At 48.1% G+C, this 18,876-nt stretch overlaps 1 protein-coding gene across 3 annotated transcripts in view; it reads left to right on the top strand.

The window, feature by feature from the left end:
* Window positions 1–18,876, top strand: part of AFAP1L2 (actin filament associated protein 1 like 2) — a 74,036-nt gene that overhangs the window by 32,514 nt on the left and 22,646 nt on the right. For all 3 annotated transcript variants that reach the window (XM_075026456.1, XM_075026455.1, XM_075026454.1), the window contains 3 exons: window positions 12,135–12,263; window positions 12,791–12,868; window positions 17,445–17,536. In XM_075026456.1, the coding sequence (XP_074882557.1) occupies window positions 12,814–12,868; window positions 17,445–17,536 (147 nt within the window). In that variant the 5' untranslated portion in view covers window positions 12,135–12,263; window positions 12,791–12,813. The remainder of the gene's footprint in view (window positions 1–12,134; window positions 12,264–12,790; window positions 12,869–17,444; window positions 17,537–18,876) is intronic.

Here is an 18,876-nt window from a genome sequence, read left to right as displayed (position 1 = left end):
TTTTCAGTGGACCAGAAGGAGATGTGTGGTGGTTACATCCCAGTTGCTGTTTGAGGTGGGACAGCCCATGCTCCTTCCCCTCTGTAGTAACATAAGTGGATGGAGCAGCCTCCAGATAAGACTAATTCCAATCCCTTGAGTCAGGGGAGGGATTTAAATCCACCTCCACACCTCGGAGGTAAGGGTGAGAGGGCAACTGCCTAGTCTTTGGAGATCCAGCCTCCTCCCACCCCTGCTTTTTTTATTTTCTTTTTTTTTCCTGAAACAAATGAGTAAAATCAAAATTACTTTATCTGAAAAAAGTCACATTTTTTTATTGTTTTCAGTGAATCCTGCAACAAAATATGCCTAGCCCTAAAAATGGGGAGTGTTTTCCTAGTCATTTGTCTTTCCTTCACCTGCCTGTCTGCTTCTTAGAAAGCCCAGGCAAGCAGGTAACAATAAACCAAATGAAATTGCAACAAACCACAACAAAAACAATCCTCATGTTTTTCCTAACCTGAGAAGATTGAAAGCCTCTGTGGCTTTGTGCTCCCTGGCTGCCTCGGCTTCGCCTTTGGGGCTGGAGCTTAAGCGCAGAACTGGTGGAAGGAAAGTCAAAAGTTGGAGTAGACGTTTGCAGTGGCAGCCTACAATCCCTCCCTAAGCAATATCCAAGATGTACTGCTCCCTAGACGGGTAGGCAAAGCAGTGTCTGCCTCCTCTTTTTCTCTGGGCTGTCAGCAAATTGAATGGCCAGCGGTTTTTGGTACCTTCTCTGCAGAACTGGAAGGTTGCTGGGTTGGCTGCAGCTGGCCATTCCTTACCAGCTAGCCAGCAGTTGTGAGGATGTGTGTCTTTTTATGCCTGTGAGTACTAGAAAACTATCTCCAGGGCAGTTCCTGCTTGCAAGATGCTAATCATGTCCTCGATTGAATTGCTTCCAGTGCTGGAGGCAGAGCGGTGGACTAGCCAGGCTGCGCTTAGTGGTAAGTAAATAGAGAGTTCCTTTAAGTTATTACTTTCATTAAAAGCTATTAATTTGTTAGTGCCAACACTTAACTGTATTATGTTCACTTTTTGGATGGAAAACACAGCAATGCGGTTTTAAGCGAGGACAGCGTGGCCTGCCCTAACTGCAGGGAGCCAGGCGTGAGCTGCTGATCCCAAATCACTGCTACCCAAATAAGCCAGGTGGGAAAGGATCCTCAGCTACTAAGGGTGACATAAGTGTTCATTAGCGTGTAGTGCCAAGAAAAGAGAAATGCCAGGCCAGGCTGGTTAAATTACAGCCAAGCTACAAGGATGCCTCCGAAGTCTGTTAAGAGGGAGATGAAAGAGTCAAACCTGAGTTTAGAAAAGCTCCAAGGAAGCTGAATTTGCTGGAAGGGCTTGAACTCGTTCATCAGCAGTTTCTTGTCACAGATTTTCTGCTGAAATGGTAAATGAAAATAATGATCTAACTCTTAAATCTGTGATAGGATTAGTGATACCTTCGGCATATTTATGTAATGGGTTTCAGAGATTTAATTCAGAGTATTGTTCCCAGTCTGGATAACTGACTCTCATTCATGTAAACAAAGTGCAAGACAGACAAAGAAAGAAAATCTTTTTTATCCGGTAAATGGTTGTTTTGCTGGTTTGAGAGCTGTCTTTCATTTCCCATGCCTCACAGTCAGGATAGAAAGGGAAAAGTTTTCCAATTCACATGGAAAAAAAGAAACGCCAGTCTTTGTCCCGGTTCTCCGCTGCCTCAGCCCCCCTGGCCTCCTGCGGGGCCCTGTTGGGGAAGAAGGCAGAGGTGCGGTACGGTTGTCTTCTCCTGAGCCTCTTCTTTCCCACCTGTGTGTCTCTGAGTTTGACTTGCTGCTGCTCGGTGATGAGACTCAAGCGTAGGGTGCAGGTGGTGGCTTCTCCTGTGACCCTAGTGGTAAAACAAAGGTTTATTTCTCAGTCTTGGCAGCTCTTCTGGTGCTTGACACTACCTACCGTACCTTGTAAGAGATTCCCCCACGCAGCAAAGCAGCTGCGGGCAGTGGGACAGGTCCATCACCATGAGTCAAACCAAGAGCCGTCCGTTAGGTGGGTCATGGCAAGTGTTCCTTATCTCAGTAGGTAAATACATGTCCATGGCTTCTCTGATCCCTGCTCTGTGAGGCTGATCATCACACCATGTGGGGCCTGGATCCGTACGGAGACAAATGGGAGCTCACGTTGTAACTCCTCGTGCAATGGTGTGCGGCTCCAGCAGTCTCCATGGCACTGGGATCCTGACCCTTTATCTTCACTGGTTCCACACTGGTTTGCACGTTACTGCATCACCTATTCCAGTGCACTCCTGGCTTATGAGGAGTACTGTATCACCGTTTTTCCTCCAAGTATTGCCACCTGTGTTTTAGCAGGATGGACGTGTTTCTTTCACGTGGTGAATGGGACCTGTGTTGGAAGAGTAATGTGCCTGCAGCCATTGCATAAATTGGGTGGCTTGGGAGAGGCTCTCTTCTGAGGCTCTTCCCATGAGTGACACTTGTTTTCCCCAAGACAGCTGATACTTGTTTTTATGAGCATTGGACAGAGAGGCTCTACTAAGAAAACATATTTGGGAGTTTCTTGGGCAATGTGGATTAATAACACAGATACCAAATGGTACCAAAGAATTTGAAAACCTGTTGAGTGACGAAAGCGATGTTTGGGGTGTGAAGCAGGGCAGAGCCTCTGTTTCTCTGGAGCATCGCTGCGGTGTTAGGACAACATTGGTGTTTCTCCACAGGGCATATGTCTCAAAACAGCTCATGTGGTGCCCAGCTGCTTTGGTAATCTGTAGCAAACAGGGGAGCTGCCTGCTTCTGGGTGGCTGCTCCTCCACCCTGACTTCAGTGAAATGTCACGCTGGAGGTGTGGGAGAGGAATAAAGGTGGCATCTCCTGAATGTAAGAGTGAGGACATCCAGCCCTGTCCTCGGGTCACCTTCTGGCATCTGCGCCTTCCCCATGCTTGTGGGAGGGTGGGTGGGAGCTGTGGCCTCCTGTGGTGGGAGATGTTGGAGCCCTGCTGGGAGATACTGGTGACTCAGGGCAGGGGAGGGTTTGTAATGTGACCTCTGAAGTACTGCGTAGTCGTTCCTAAACCTTCCCTTTCCACGCTTCTTAACCCTAAACTGAAGTTTAGGAAATGCTGGTTTGCTTTGAAATGTGTTAGGAAGGGGGGTGAGCTTTGGTCCTCGGTGAGGTCTGTAGATTGCGGCAGGGGGGAAGTTGTTTGGGGGGGGCCGGCTGAGCAGATTTGTCTGCTGATGGTTATACACTGGGATTCCAGAGCAAATATCTGGTTTGCACACTGCTGCATCAACACTGCTCAGTGCCTCAGCTGCACGCTCCCTCCCGATGATTAGGCTTCCAGGTTACCCTGAAGAGGATGGATAAGGACCACATGCAATGTTTGGAGAAGGGATTGAGCAAGATTATTAAGAAAGAAATCTGGCAATCGGTAACAATGTTGCTGTAGGCTTTGCCAGCCCACCCTGATACACTTAGGGATACTTTTAAAACCTGTTTTTCCCCTGCACTAGTGCAATAGCCTTGTGTAGTCGTTCTGCTTTTCAGCTGTAGGAACAGAGGGCCAGCCCTGGCTGTCGTGTGTGGCATGACTCGAAGAGCCCTTGCTGCAGAGGAAACAGCAAGGAAAAGACTGGGGACTCCAGGGCTGTGTGTCTGTCTTTCTCTCTGACCCCAGAGCTCTTGCTTTTGCTTTCTCAAACATAATTGCTTTCCCCTTCTGGTATGTTTCTATTGTTCGTTGGAGAAATGATGCCATTAAATCAACAGAGAATGGTGGGAAAATGCTTTGATATGAGGCCTTCAGAGGGTGTGTGCATGTGTATGTGTGTGTGCATGTCCTTTCTTAAAAAGAACAACACAAGCCTCTATGTATCTGGCAGCTTCCTTTAATTTGTTTCTTGCCTGCGAGAAAGAAATCCATCTACAAATATTTTTGGCAGTTAACCTCTTTTATTTGTACTGCAGTGGTACAAACTGCGGGGTGTTGTTCCAGGGCTGTCGTTCACCATCGTTGTGATAGTTAATCTCGTTAGGAACTTGTGTTTTCCCAGTTGCTGTTTTGGGGACATGGTGTCCCAGGCTTCCTTTTTCCATGGGAAAGAGGGGTGCTGTGGCCACAGGCTCCGGCAGGCATTAGGACAGCAGTGTGCCCTCTCTTCTGCTGCTGTTCTGTAATGCAGAGGAGGATGGAAATGTGCTTTCCTCTAGACATAGCCCCACGGAGTGATGAACAAGGATGATGCAAAGTCTGCCGCAGCACTTTGACTACAATCGTGCTCCCTAACCGAAGAGGCTTGACTCCAGGAGCCTTGGCAAAGACCTGAGCTGAGGTGCAGGAGCACGCGTTGCCACCTTCGTGGAGCAAAGACCGCGTTAAGGCAGAGGAGAACAAGGCTGGGCTGCGCGGGGGCTGTGGGATGCCTCCTTGCGCTGGGTTCGAGCAGTAGAGCCCCACGTGCTTGTGTCACGTAGCTGAGTTTTTCACGTGTTTCTTTGTCTTGAAGACAGCTGTTGTATTTGATCAAACGCCTCTTAGTAGCCCCTTCCTGGATATAGCGATGTGCTACATTAGATAGCAAACAACGGATGTCCTTCAAGTTGCAGGTCAGGTGGTCACCAACCCCCCCAGTGAAGTCAACCATGTGATGGAGAGGAGAGCAAAACTTCACAAGATAGGGAAAAAAAAAACCAAACCCACACACCAATCTTAGCTGAAAACTGAAGTAGTAAGGGGAAAAAACAGCAAAAAGGACTGTGGGGAGAGAAGGGGATCAATGGTGGCAGCTTTAGAGGAAATTATGTCTCTCTCTCACGCCACTGTAAGATTCAACTCTGGGGCTTGGCAGCAAACACGATTTCTGCTTTGTAAGAATTGTTGGGATTGTTTTCTTCCCTGCTAGGAAGGGAGCCCGCTAGGGCCTGCTCTTGGTGATATTTACCTTAGAAAGAGGACCCTCTTTAAAATCCTGCCCTGCCTGATGTGATCCAATTTTTTCTAGTTGACAGTTATCTTGATTTGGTTTGATCCCTCCTTACCCTCTTGGCTACTGCGCTGACGTTTCTTTGGTTGCTTCCCTGATGTTTTCCTGGCTCGGTCCTGCCCCAGCAGGAGTCCCTGTGTTACACGAGTGATATGTGACCTGGTCCCCTGCACGCCGAGGATGCAGCACTTCTCAGGGTGACAGTCCGATCAACCCCAGGTCCCGGCACGGCGTTCCGTGGCACTTTGGGATACGTCCCCATTTGCTGATGCTATGTGCCTAGCTAAGCACCTGAGCGCAGACCTGCAGTCTGTAGCCTAGTAAAGCTTTGGGGGACTTCTGAGTTTGGTGGGCAGTCTGCTAGTACGGCATGCTACAAAGGGAAGAGATGCTGGCTTCTCTCAGGTGTCATCCAACAAATTTGTTTGGCAGCGTGAGACCTCCAGTGACTCACCAGTTGCTCCGTCATGGAAAGACTGAGACCCTTTGCAAAGAAAGACATCACTGTATTGCCCTTGAAGTCTCGTGCGTATGCCCTCATTGCATGTAATGAAGCAGTATGGCACTAAAATACAAGACTGCTCAGTAAAAATGCCTTACGACACAGTAATTTTCATGTTTTGCTTCTCTTCTCTCTTCCTCCTTTTTTTTTTTTTTTTTCCTTAATTTTTCTTGGATGCTGTTTCCCACCTTCCAGCGGAGGGAAGAGAAGTCTGTTGTTTGCTCAGCTAACTGAAAAAAAGCTTTGTGTGCATTTTCTGCTGCCGTTTTGTTAAAGTTCAGAGTTCCTAGGTTAGAGCTGCTGCTTCTCAATACAAGTCTTGTTCGAACTTCCAGAGCAGCCCACGCAGAGCTGCTTGGGTTCATCTGTGCAGTTCACAGCCCACAACGAACGAGACACATTGTTTGCCTCTCTCCTTCCATGATTCATACTTTGCAACAAAGACGAGCCTAATGTTCCCAACTTGAGTGTGAAGCCAGGCGGTACTGAATTTTAGGTACATCAATAGAAGCAGTCTGGGTGGTTTTTTTTTTTCTTTCTTTCTCTCCTCCTTGTGAGCACTCGTTATGTCTGTGAATCAGACAACTTTGTGACAGCGGTCATAACTGTCTGACACTTGTCTGATTTAATAGGGAAGCTATGATAGAAGTTCGCCAATTTTACAGTTTTCTTATCTTGAGGGATTTTAGCTTGTCTCGGGCTTGTGAATTTTGCCTTTCATTTTGCTTAATCTAGCAGTGATTCTCCAATAAGGAAGTTCACTGTTTACCAGAAGCTTGGTGGGGTTTTCTGGGGGGTTTGGCGTTGGTTTGTTTTTTTTCTTTCCTTTGATAAACACAACACTTCTCACTTTGCTGTGGGGAGCTTTTTTTATTTATATATTTATAATTATTTTTCTGTAAAAAAATGGAAGAGTTTCAACTGGGCAACAATGGGCTGGGCTTTTTATTCTTTTCCCGTGAAAAGCTAGAGGAAGGAAGGCTGGCCAGTCATCGCAGGTGCAACTGTGGGAAGTAACGCCTGTTTTCTGATGAGCAAAACCAAGCTGGTAAACTTTAGTCCTCACTTGTCTGCTTTTTTCTGCTCATCACCCTGGGTGAATGCTGGTGGGATTTCAGTGCGATGGGGATGCTTCTTGGAAGAGCAGCCTTCTGGGGTTCAGCAGAGATGTTGGTTCTTCTTGGCGCTGTATTTGGGCGAGCCGTTCACCGTGCACGTCCTTCCTCGCGTTACGTGGCCCGTGTGTGCCAAAGCCAGCAGCATCCAGAGCGGGGCAGAGGGGCTGTAACTGCTGCAGACGGGCCGGAGCATTCCTGTACCCTTTTCCTCACTGCTCCCCTGCAAGACCCTGAAGCTGTCAGGATGAGTAAGGTTGGTTTGCCTGAGGAAGGATCCGCTTTGCTGTTTTGGAAGGTGGCCCCATAGAGGGGTCATCCAGCTGTTACAGCTGTCACCATCCACACATCTGCCTTTCCTCACAGCTGGGGAGAATGGCCTTCTCTAGCTGTCATCGTGGGTGACTTTTCCCTCTTGCAAAGGCCGACTGTTACTGTAAGACTCCAAATTAGCCAAGGAGGCCTGGGCTGGGTCCTCCCGCTCTGCCGACAGCACTCGCTATTCAGCGGCCTGAATGCTGTCTCTGTACCCGCCTGTCCTCTCTGCACACTCATCAGCTGCTCTATTGAGTTTATGCAGGGAAGGAAAAAAGAAACCAGGGCAAGAAAGGAACTGCTTTCTGCCAAAGCAGCCCCTGGGGAATCCCAGTGCTGCCAGCTGGGGCTGGTCAGTGGGAAATGGGGGCCGAAAGGCTGCCGTAGGAGGTACTGCACGGAGGAGGCAGTCCGGGAGCCTGGGGATGTGCGGGTACCTCCAGGAGCCCCGCTGCTCCTGCAGCCTGACGCTCGCATGAATCACGGCACTAGTATCAGTTTCACCATCTCTGGACTTTCCAAGGTTTTTCAAGTGAAAAGCTTGGCATGACACAGGCTGCAGGTATTTACCAGGTATCTGATGTGTGCTGTTTGCCAGCAGCTTAGCCCAGCCCCTCCTAGGAGGGGTGAAGCCAAAAGTACCAAACCCCAGATCCTGCTTTGGGCAGGAAGGTGAGAAATCTCCCAATGCTTTGGGATCCAAGGAGGGGTGGTTTGGGAGCGAGATCTGCAGGCTGGGATGCAGGAAAGCTAGGTTGTATTCCTGATCTGCTGGAGAATACGCCTGTATCCCTGGACAAATCGCTTAATCTCTCTATGCCTTAGTTTCCTGTTAGCAAATGATACTCCTTATCTTTCACCTCTCATCCCAGTAGAGGAAAGAATTTGTCTTTTAGTATGTATCTTATTACAGTTCTTTGTCCGGTGGCTGGGGCCCCTCTACCTTGATAAAATAAATAATTGGATTTAGATTAAATGGTCTAATACAATCCTACCCAGTGGTTACTAAAACACTTGAATGAAAGTTCATTCTGAGCCTGTCTTTCCATTTCCTCATAAGGCCAAGACATGAAGTAATTAGATGTAGATATAGGTTGTTATTGTAGCACAATGACAAAGATCAGTGGTTATTGGTAGGAATGGCTTTTATAATCTAGTTTAATGGTCATTTACCTTTCGGTGACCTTGGTGTCAGGCAAAATTGGCAGCTCTTTTGTAAGGAATGTGCTTCCTCAATGGGGGCTTTGCAAGCTGATGCATTTTTGGCTCTGGCTTCACATGAACTAGGATAGACACTGCTGCAGTGCAAGAGACTTTCTGTTTGCAAAGAAAGGCTATAGACTCCTGCCAAAAGAAGCCCTTTTCAGTGCTGTCCTGCTGCCACTGAATTGCCGTTGAAACAGATCAGTTGTGTTTCAAGCAATTCTTCGCTTATTGCTGCGATCAAAGTTGCAACCTTCAAACAGAGAGAGTCTGCTGTGGTCGGAGGGCTGCCCTGGAGTTGCTGTAAAAAGGGTTGCGTTGCCTTGGAGTAAAAGGAGGGAGAACATCTCTCATCATCCAGTTACGTGCATGCAAGAGGACCTGGTAGTTCTGGCTCTGGTAGCTCAGTTGTAACCCCCTGATGATCGTCCACTCATTACAGATGCAAATCAGGCAAGTTTTCCATTGACTATGGTGTTTCTACACCTCTCTTCATTGTCTGTTTTGAAATCCTTGTGGTTTTTATCCAGTGACTGATGCCTGTGGCTATGGAGAAGAGCATGATGTGAGCTGTGCTGTGCTATCGAATGGTACACCATATCTGTGGCCATGCTTTGTAAGGAGATGGAATAGGTCATATCCTGGGGCTTGAGAGGACTGGATTCAGTAGAGGTATTCACGGTGACGTTTGGCTAAGTCTCTTAATTCTCCTGGGTCAACCTTAACCTTAGAGTTGATCTCCTGTTTTCCATTAAGTAGGCTGAATTTTTTGCAAGTGCTACAGAGATATTTATTTGAGATGGTGCCAGAAAGATTACTTGAGTCACATTGTACTTAGGGCTTCACAAAGAAGTGCTATGAAAGTTGAGAAGAGTAATGTAGCTGTGGAAGGAGGTTTCTCAAAAGCAGCTCTGAGAATTGCACTGCCTTGTGAACTGGGCTTCTGTCTACTTCTGATCTCTCATCCTGCTGCTCACAGCTCCCAGGTTTTGTGAACACGTTCCTTGCATCTGTAACTACTGCCCTGCAGAGCAAGCCTAGTTACAGGAATCATCTCTTCATGTGCTCTCATTTCTGAACTGCTAAGATAAGGAGAGCAATACAACATAGCTTGGAGGGAGACCTATTTGTTTCGGGCTGCTTTGGATAACCACCAACCTGGTTTTGCCATAAGCATGTTCAATACATCATCACCACAGCATGATAGGTCTTTAGCTGAGATCAAGCAGTGGTTTCCAGCATTTGAAATCCTGAGATGGTTTGAAGTACATGGGCTCTCAGCTGTTTTTAGTCCTATTGACCTGCTGGGACCTGCTGCGATACTTGCTTGCACAAGTATCTTACAGACCCTCATTGTATTAATTCTTTTTACTTCTCACATTCATCACTCTCCAATAAGTATTAGCTTGTTCTCCTTCCGATATGAGAGAATAAATGGTCACATTCATTTCAATGGCAGTTTATTTTTGCAGGTATCAGGTTTGGATTGGGAATGTCCAGCTGAGATCAAAGAAATGCTTGCATAGAAGCAGATGGTTTATATGCTGCTTCTTGCTGAAGAAGAGCAAAATGAATCCCTCTTGAGTCCCTGAAGTCTGAATCCATTGAAGCCTGACAGACTCTTTCCACTGACCTCTGTGGCCCCAGGATCGTGTCCTAAATGAGTTGCTTTGAGTCACTAGAAGCCTGAATTCAGCTTTGGTGGGCTGGAAAATGTAACGTACTGTATGGGCTGTGCTATTCATAAGCACTCAGCCCTGTGTGTGTGCTAGCTGTGAATGCCTGGGAGAAGAATAAAGTCATTTTTTGCAGTCATGGGGGTGGAGGAGGGAATGGGAATTATACCCCCTTCCCTGCAAACCCGATATCGTGACATCCATGTGGGCAGCTGTTGGGAGCTGAGTCGCTTCTGAAGCTTCACATTAAGGTTAGGTATTTTTTGTTTTGTTTCTTCTGATATCATTCCTGACACATAAATGTCCTGTCCGCCAGACCTGACCAGCAGGAACTGACCTCAATTTAAACTTTCTGAAGTGCGCCACTGAAGCAGATGAGTGAGTATAGCGAGGCTGTGATTTACCCCAGTGGAGTTTCCTTAAAGCAGCAGGTTCCTTGAAGCTTGAGAGAAGCCGGTTATGAGTGTGTTTGACACCAAATGCTCACAGGTCATTGTTTAGTGATATCAGTGGCATCTACTATTGTTGTCAACAAATACTACCCGTTTCCTTACAGTTTTTGAAAAAAGCTGTTGTTTCTTGAAGTGATTCTTGCTTTCTCTGGGTTGCAGTGGGTTATAGTTGGGCAAAACAGCAGCTAGCAAAACCATTCCAGTTAACACAGCATGATACAGGCATTTTCCGTTCTCTACTGGCCCCAAATCAGGTGAGAAGAGAATTAATTGGGTGTAGAGGGTATAAAACGAAGTGTGAAGAACTACCAGTTGGTAGGTTCCTCTGGAGCCGTTATTGATTGATCTGGAGTCATTAGACTGTTTTACAGTCAAGCTAGTGGAGATTAATACAGTTTGAGAGCAGTAGCATGTTTTTCAATTAATGGCTAGCAACATAAATCTTTACAGTATAATTTATGGTTTATTTATCAGTCTTCTAACATGTATTCACCCAAAGAAGGGCTAAAGATGGGGGAGTAAGAAGGTGATGACTCTCTCCTGCTCTTACACAAATGTTCTTTGACCTTGGAGGTGGTACCTCTTAAACTAGATATGCTTCAGGCGCTTTGCACTATGAAACCAAAATATTAACGCTTTTGTAGTTCATGGGTGTGAACTGTGACTCACAGGGTACCACGGGAACACACGGCATGGAAATGCTGTAAGTGAAGGGAATTGCCCCAGTTAAATTCTCCATGTGTCGTGTTCCTTGATGGTGTGCTGAGGAGTCACAGCCTGGTTTGCAGCCTGGCAGTGGCAAACCTAAGCTTTGCTGCCCATCTGCCCCGCAGCTCCTTAGCATCGGGGGGTGATGGAGTGGGGTAGCAGGGGAGCCTCCAAAGGAGAGGAACAGCCCTGGCTGGGTTTTCCGTGCTTTTCCCACACACCATCATTCTTGTGCAGCGCTTCCTCTCTCCGCATAATACTCTGTTTTTTCCTCCCTGGAACAGGCTCCTGCCACTGCTGCTAATTAGCCCATGATAAACTTCAGTGTGAACAAAAGCAAGCAATTAAATGCCTGTTGCTTCAGCGTGAGCTCCGTCAGAGAAGTGATTTGTCGGTGGCAGAGCTGAGTAGCACCTCCTCAGGAGGAAAACAAACCTATTAGCCTGGCTCAGCTGCCAGTGCTGGGGAGCGGCGTGTCCGAGTCGCTTGTTGCGGGTACGCGGGGATGTCTTTGGTATGGCAGGTTTTCCTGAGGTTGTCTGAGATGCTGCTCCGTCTTGGGTTTCAGTTCCACGTGGTACGACGATCTCTGTGGTCACTACCCAAGCAAGATGGCTTGAGAAGATACTGAATTATGATTTATGTAGGGGGGGGTGGTGGTTTTTTTGTCTCTTTTTGGGAGACACACATAAACATTTTCAAATTGTTACAGAGAGAGAAATAAGGAGAGGCTTGGAAAGAGGAAGCAAAAAGCAGGGTCTTTGGTAGATCCCAATCCAAATGAGGTTTGAATATTGTTTGCTGGGACTCAGGATGCAAGTATCAAGAACTTGCTAGCTGCTTTTGTGTAATCTCAGGCCTAATGCTCAAAATCCCTCCAGGCTTTCCCCGGTTGAGCAAAAAGAATAGGTATTTACATGGAATTTATTGATGTATGAACAGACTAAGGGAAGCTGGAGGCTTTTTGGTTTTGGGACCCACTTTCTTTTCAAAACTAGAAGGGAGGGTTCAAGCTGGAAAATGAAATATGAATTATTCCTGGGCAGAAAAATACAAAGGATCTTGGAAAATACAGAGTTAATGTATGTCCTCTTTTGACATGCCACCCAACTGCTTTGCCAACGATTGTTCCTGTTGCTGTTGTAGCTCTCGAGCAGCTGCTCACGGAACTTGAAGATTTTCTGAGGATACTGGACAAGGAGAACTTGAGCAGCACTGCTGTTGTGAAGAAGAGCTTCCTCTCCGACCTTCTGCGGGTCTACACCAAGTCCAGTGGTATGGGCAAGGACAACAAAGAACGGGGTGGTGGGCTCTCGTGGGAATTGCTACGGGGTCTTGAAGCAACATTTTCTTGGAGGCTGGTGGGAAGGGGAGACATGAAAATTAAAAGGAGAAAATGAAATGGAGATTATTTTTGCAGTGACCTCAAATTGTTTATGTAAAATTACTATAGTTATGTGTCCAGCTTTACAAGCAAAGGATTCCCAAGATTCCTGATCCTTTCTGTTTTCCTTATTAAACCTTAAGTTTATTTAATCCACTTTGTAAGATACACAGGATGTACTGTTTGGCCAAGTTAATGTTTAAGTAGAAATTTTAACTTATGGAATTTCCTGACTATAAAGCATTTAATTTTTCTGCTTTTTATTATTGCTTGGGTTTTTTTCTGCACATTGCCTCAACCAACATGTTCTCCCCAAATGTACTGAGCAGAGACACATTTTACATCTGTCTTTGTGGAAAAACTTAGCAACGTGAAAGCAGCGGGTGGTTAAAAAGTTCACTCTTCCCTTTGGTTGCAGGTGGTGATGAGGAATATATTTATATGAACAAAGTGACCATCCATAAACAGCAGGGTGACCAGGAGAAACAAGACAAAGGTAGGGAGCTGAAGATTAATGTGGTTCCATCATGTCTAACGGGGTGTTGAAGGCACACGCGGTTAGAGCCTTGCTTTACCGGTGGAGGCTCCTCTGGCAGCTCTGAGGACTGAGGCAGTTGACGGTGTGGAAGGACTGCCATCTTCATAACGTTCCCTTAGAAATAGTGGTCCTTGCCAACACCGTGGGGTTATTCCTGGAAGTAGCACTTTGGAGGGCGTTATTTTGGGATAAAAATGTTGCCTTCTAAGGCTTGAAGCTCCAGTGCCTGAAATATTTAAGGAAGCTCTCATGTTTCCTTTGGCCACAAAACAAGTCACTTCACCTCTTTGAGACCTTGAAAGCATGTCGTCTTTAGCATGTTGTTCTGCACTAGCCCAGAGGGTCCACGTCCTCACAACATTGTGAGGCGAGTTCATGGGTGCAGCCTGCACCCTCACCGTCTACGTGGGCAGAGCACCTTCATCTCCTGGGGGATGCGAGAGTTCGGCAGTGTACAAGCCAAGAAATTAAACGTGGATAAAATATTCATTTAGATTTCCCAGCGTTTGAATTTGTAACATGGCAAAGAACATAATTGTCTAAAAATGTTCCTGCTCTTTGAAGTTCATCACACAAGCTGCTTTTGATAATTGCATAGAGTGAGATTTAGTGACACACATCTCCTTAATGCAGACCTAGTCAGAGGCTGACCCTACCCCAAAGTTCTCAATCCCAATAGATGAGACAAGAGGATGCATCAGTGCAGCATGCTGTTGACGTGCTGGTCCTGCAGTAGTTATAGCTCCACTTCCAGAGTTGTTTGGTTTGGTTTTATTGTTTTGCGGTGGGGTGTTTTGTTTTTTTTTTTTTTTTACTACCTGCAGCTGAATTTAGGTCAACTTCAAATACCCCTGAAGACAGGATGTCCTCCTAGATTACACATGCAGCCCCAGTGTGATCTCCAGCCAGGGCCCTCTGGGTGATGCTGTAATGCTCTATAACAGGATTGCACAGCCTCCGGCTAGCTCCCAGCAACTGAGCAGCAACAGAAATATCTCTTTATACAGGTTCTCATTTGTGTGAATAAAACAAGGCTTGCACTGATCCTCCATGCTGAAACACGGGGGCAAATTTCAGATGATTTATGTCTAGAGTTGGTGCTTTTATTTCAGATTTTTCCCTATCAAGGCCGTGAGCCTACCCACTCAGTTGCTCCCTGTGGGACCTGGCAATTCTCTCTTTCTCCATTTTCAACAACCTCCCTATTCCAAGTAAAACTTCTGAGTTATTTGGAAATGCTGAAGTCGGTGAGACACATGTATGGGATCTTAGCCATAGCTGCAGCTGGGTGTACAGCCCTGATCCTGCCTCTGCAACTGGATGGGGAGGTCTGTGCCTCTCTCCTCAGTGGTGGGACCTGCAGGTTCAGGTTCAGCAGATGGATGGGGCTCTGGTACCCACTGGTGCTGGGGGGTGTGCTGTGGATCTCCCGGTGATTATGCAGCTCTCTTCACCCCTTTATGTACTGCCGCTCTGTGCACTTCGTTTCACCGAAAGCCTTTGATGGGACGTCGTGACCACACTGTGGCTGAGGCCAACAGGACCTCTCGTGCCCTACGGCGTTTCTTCACCACTGTAGCTGTGCTCAAGTGTGCTCTAGCAGCACAGAGTGAAATGCTTTCCAAAGTGATAATACATCAGCTCCAAAAGTCCCCCCTCCAAACCTTTAAATACGCTATTTCTGCAAAAACCATATTTCACTGCTCACTGTTATCTACTTCCAATTTCATCGGTAAGGATTTAAGCTGAACAGTACGCTGCTTTGGAGTTGCCTTTTTATGGCACAGTAATTGAATTCACTGCAGTGAGTGATGAAGGCACCATCATTTACTTGATCTCATTGTCCTTGAGGAACACAGCAAGCCTCCACCCTGCAAGTCCGTGGGGCTCTTCAGTTAGCCAAATGCCACCTCAGTTGGCACAGAGGGATTGAGGTGCAGGAGTCTGAGAGGTGGGACTGATGCACAGTGTAGGGCTCCCGGTGGTGCACACTGCGGTCCTTAGCCTAAACACCAGGAGACGTTCACTTTTACAAAGAACGCAGAGCACAGATAAGTAACAGTACAGATGCAAGTTTTAGCAGGCTTTTGCCTGTTCTTGCTTCCTTCCCTCTTCTACGTTCTCTCCAAATTCCAGGTTTTAGAGACATCTTTATCAGAAGACACCTACAAAGCGTTAACGCTTGTCTAGTAAGAATTACTCCTTCCCTCCCACCCCAATAAGGCAACAGCCTGTGATTTGTGGTGCTAACGTGTATAGCAGGAGAGGGAAGGGGTACGTACAGCACGTGCTGTGTGGGCTCTCCATACAGAAAACGTGCATTAGGTGCTTGTCCCCATATGCTGAGCACAGCGATAGCTGCCCTCTGCAACCTCAGAACAGAAAACACCGTAACACCTCCCAGGGGTCTTGTCAGGATGAAGGTTAAAGGGGTGGTTCTTCCTGCACGGAGCCTGAAAATCAAAGCTCCATCACATCCTGCTCTGCTCCTCAGCTGGAGCACATGGGCATGTGTCCACGGAGGTGGGCAGGTTTCCAGCAGGGTGAGGACCGAAGCTGTGGTCTCCGTCCTGTGCTCCAAGGTTGGTGGGAGGAGGATGAACTGCTGGTACAGAAATCAAACAGCGTTTTCCTGGCACGGTGAGGTTCAGTGGGATGATTGCTAGGTTTGCTGAAGAGTCGAGAACAGATGGCCACCACTTGTGAAGGGCTTGGCAGTGGGTTTTGCTGCTGCAATGATTTCTCTTCTGTGGAGCTGAGCATGGGAGGTTCGGCGTGATGCAGGAGGATGCAAGTTGGCCTGTCTGTTTCTCCCTGCTAAAGAGGCCCCTAAAAAGTTCCCTGTGTGGACAACCATGAGTGAGGACATAATCCCCCCCTGGGGAGCAGCCTGCTGGGCATTTGGGAAATCTTAACCTCGTTTCTGGTTTTTCCAAAAGTAGCAATGACCTCAGCAGCTGCTGTTGATGGGAGCTGTCTGCTCTGAGAGTGCCATCTCCTTGGTCCTTTACAGAAAAGGCCAACCTCTAACAGCAGCCTGTAGATATGACTCTGGCAGTATAATCATGGGGTATTTTGGTAGATGGATCTCCCCATGATCAGTCTGTGTCATAGGCTCACCTACTTTACTCTGATTGAACCTTACAGCAGTCCTTGCGGGGTGCAGACAGCTGCTGGGAGTTGGTGTCTATTGATCCATGGATCTCCTTGTCCTCCTGACTTACTGAAGTTACCCAGTGCTGGTGACCAGGAGACCTGCGTTACAGGGAGCGATTTGTCCCAAGAGACGTGTTTTGGGCTCTTGCGCCATCAGGCCAGGAGCTGGCTGCAGCATGGCAGGGCAGAGCTGTCATTGTGGCTTCCAAGCCCCAGACGTGAACAAAGCAATGTGGTTTCCAGCTTCTATTTTTAAAGCCCAGAAATATGCAGCAAAGTCCCTGCCCACGTCTTCTCAGCGCAGTGCTAACCGCTGCTGGGCACTGCGCGATGCCCTGCCGGTTTCTGCGTGTGCCCGAGGAATGTGGCTGGAGCATCAGCAGGTGACTAAGGGAGCTGCAGCATCAACTTGCTGCAGGTTTTAGACCTAATTCCCTCACTGGACTTGCAATATCTGATACCTTAGCCTTATTTCTCCCAAGGTATTTGGCAAGAGACACTCTATAAAAGGGGACTTCCCCTCTGCACAGTATAATGCCTTCAAAGCCCTTCATTTTTCAGCCGTTTGTGCCTCGCTCCCACTTGTTCCTGAGCATTGCTGCATTGCACTATCTCAGAGGTCGTGGGATTTGGGCACTCGTTTGAGGCCACCCAGGAGCTCTGTGTGGGGGAAGAGGGACTGAACACAAGTTTTCTGAGTCTTCAACGTACCCTCCAGCTACTGAATCACTCTGCATTCAGCTGCTTGGAAAAATCTGTCTTTCCGGAGGCAGACGCAGATCGCCTGGAGCAGTTCTGCTGCCATATGCCCTTTCACATGTTTGGCCCGAGCTGCTTCAAGAGCAACTCTTCCTTCGATAGCGATTAAATTACTGTTGTTGGCTGGCTTTGATAAACTGTTGTGCAGCCCAGCTAGGCAGCAACCTTTGCAGTTCGGTCTGGGAGCAGGGTGGCATTAGCTCCAGTTTTCTGGAAAGGCAGCAGAGGTGGGGACAGTCACTGAGCTGTCTGCTTGCGGCAGCAGGGATCAGAGCTAGCAAAGGACTAAAGTGCTGTGGATTTCCAGATACTGTGTAGTGTCTGCCCATGCTGCTTCTCAGGACCCTTTTAAAGTTTCAGCAGTAGGTCTGGGCTTCGCAGTTTTCCATCCAGAAGGATAAACATGCCCTAAAACCAGAGGCCAGCTCTTTTGCTGGGTCTCCTAACGCCACATTCCTGGGCATGGCCTGAAATGACATGGTGGCCCTGCAGCGCTGCCTGTAATTGTCGCTCTGCTTCCTACCGAAATAGCACCTCACTGTTCCTGCACAGCCCTGGGTAGCAAGTGCTCTGCTGGGAAATGCCACGTCATTGATATAATTGTGTTTTTGGCTTGCAGCGCTGGATCGGAGAAACTCCCTGACCAATGGAGACTCAGGATTGCATTCATCCCCTCCTCAGAAGAGCCTGCCGGACCTCCCCCCTCCAAAGGTATGTTTTGCAAATCTTTTGCTTTTCAGTGCTTAGCCCTCAGCCTGGGGATCTGAACCCCCTGAGGCTTCACTGTTGTTATGTGTTGTGCAGCATGACTAAATGGAGAGACCTCTGCCCATGTATGTTAGGGAGGCAAATAGTCCTGGTAAGCTTTATTTAAAAAAAAAAAAAAAATTAAAAATATAATACTCACCTAGGGGCTCCCTGCTGTACGGGTTTCCAGCGGTACGTTTAGTCTTTATGAACGCTGCAGGGCAGTGTGTGGCTGGTGCAGGCACTGCGGCTGGCTGGTGGCCCAGGCAGGGTGGCTGTGCCCCGGGGTAGCTGGGCATCCAGAAACCCCTGTGGTTCCCAAAGCTCATGCACAGATGGAGCAGGCAGCTGTAGGAGCCTTGGGCTTCCCGTGCGTGTGCAGGAGCACTGCGTGAAACGGGCTGCGTTCCCTGCCAGGGAAGCCTGCACCCATCGCATGGCAATCCAGGTTGAAAGAAGAGAATTGAGGTTTTCAAAGAAACAAAGGTGACGATGGCTCTCAACTGTTGCTTTGGAAATCTCCCCTGAGCTGTAAAGCAGCTGTGCCTGGGCTGCTGACATGAACTTATAAAAGCCAGAAACCCTTCAGCTGCGGGGTGGTGGGGCTGTCCCTGGGCAGTGCCAGGAACTCGTTTGCTGGCAGAGCCCTGCACAGCTGGGTCATTAGCAGAGAAGATCAGATTTGCTTCCAGTTGAAGCACCTGGTATTGTCTGTGCATTGGGTGACCGTGCTGGGTGTTATGCTGGTTGTACAGCCCACAGGTCTGCGAGGAGGAGTCACTGGCGCTGTAGATTTTTCTGTAGGGCAACTATAAATCTAGCCGAGGTCCAGTTCACCATCAGCTTTCAGTGGGATTTTGTCTCTGTGCCAGCAAGCCAGCCCAGCTGTCCTCGAGAGACACGGGTCATCCTTGAGACCCCGGACGTTGCTGTTCGGTAGTTGATCCAACGTGGGAATCGCTGTAGCTGGGATTTCGGGATGTGAAAGGAAAGGAGGGCAGGGAGCGTGCATGGGGAGGAGGGGGAGGCGTGGAGGAGGATGGGGTGGTGCATCCATCAACCATCGAGGAGGATCTGCTCCTTTCCCAGGAAGGAGGACGTGGGGTGAGGCCCTAGGGCTTCTGCCCGGGAGGCTGTGTGGCTCAGCTGGAGTTAGCTGGAGGAGCTGGGAAAACAAGGGGGTAGGATGGGATGCAGCTGACAAACCCTCGGCCGCGGTGCAGTTGCCTGCTGGGAGCTGCTCCAGCCCCGGGGGGGGTCTGCCCACGCAGCCAGCCATACGGTGCTGGAGCTGGAGTCACCTA

Source organism: Buteo buteo, chromosome 4 (genome assembly GCF_964188355.1).
Source record: "Buteo buteo chromosome 4, bButBut1.hap1.1, whole genome shotgun sequence".
In the NCBI taxonomy this organism is placed as follows: domain Eukaryota; kingdom Metazoa; phylum Chordata; class Aves; order Accipitriformes; family Accipitridae; genus Buteo; species Buteo buteo.
Note: the sequence above shows the minus strand (reverse complement) of the source record. Positions and strands in the feature narration are given on the sequence as shown.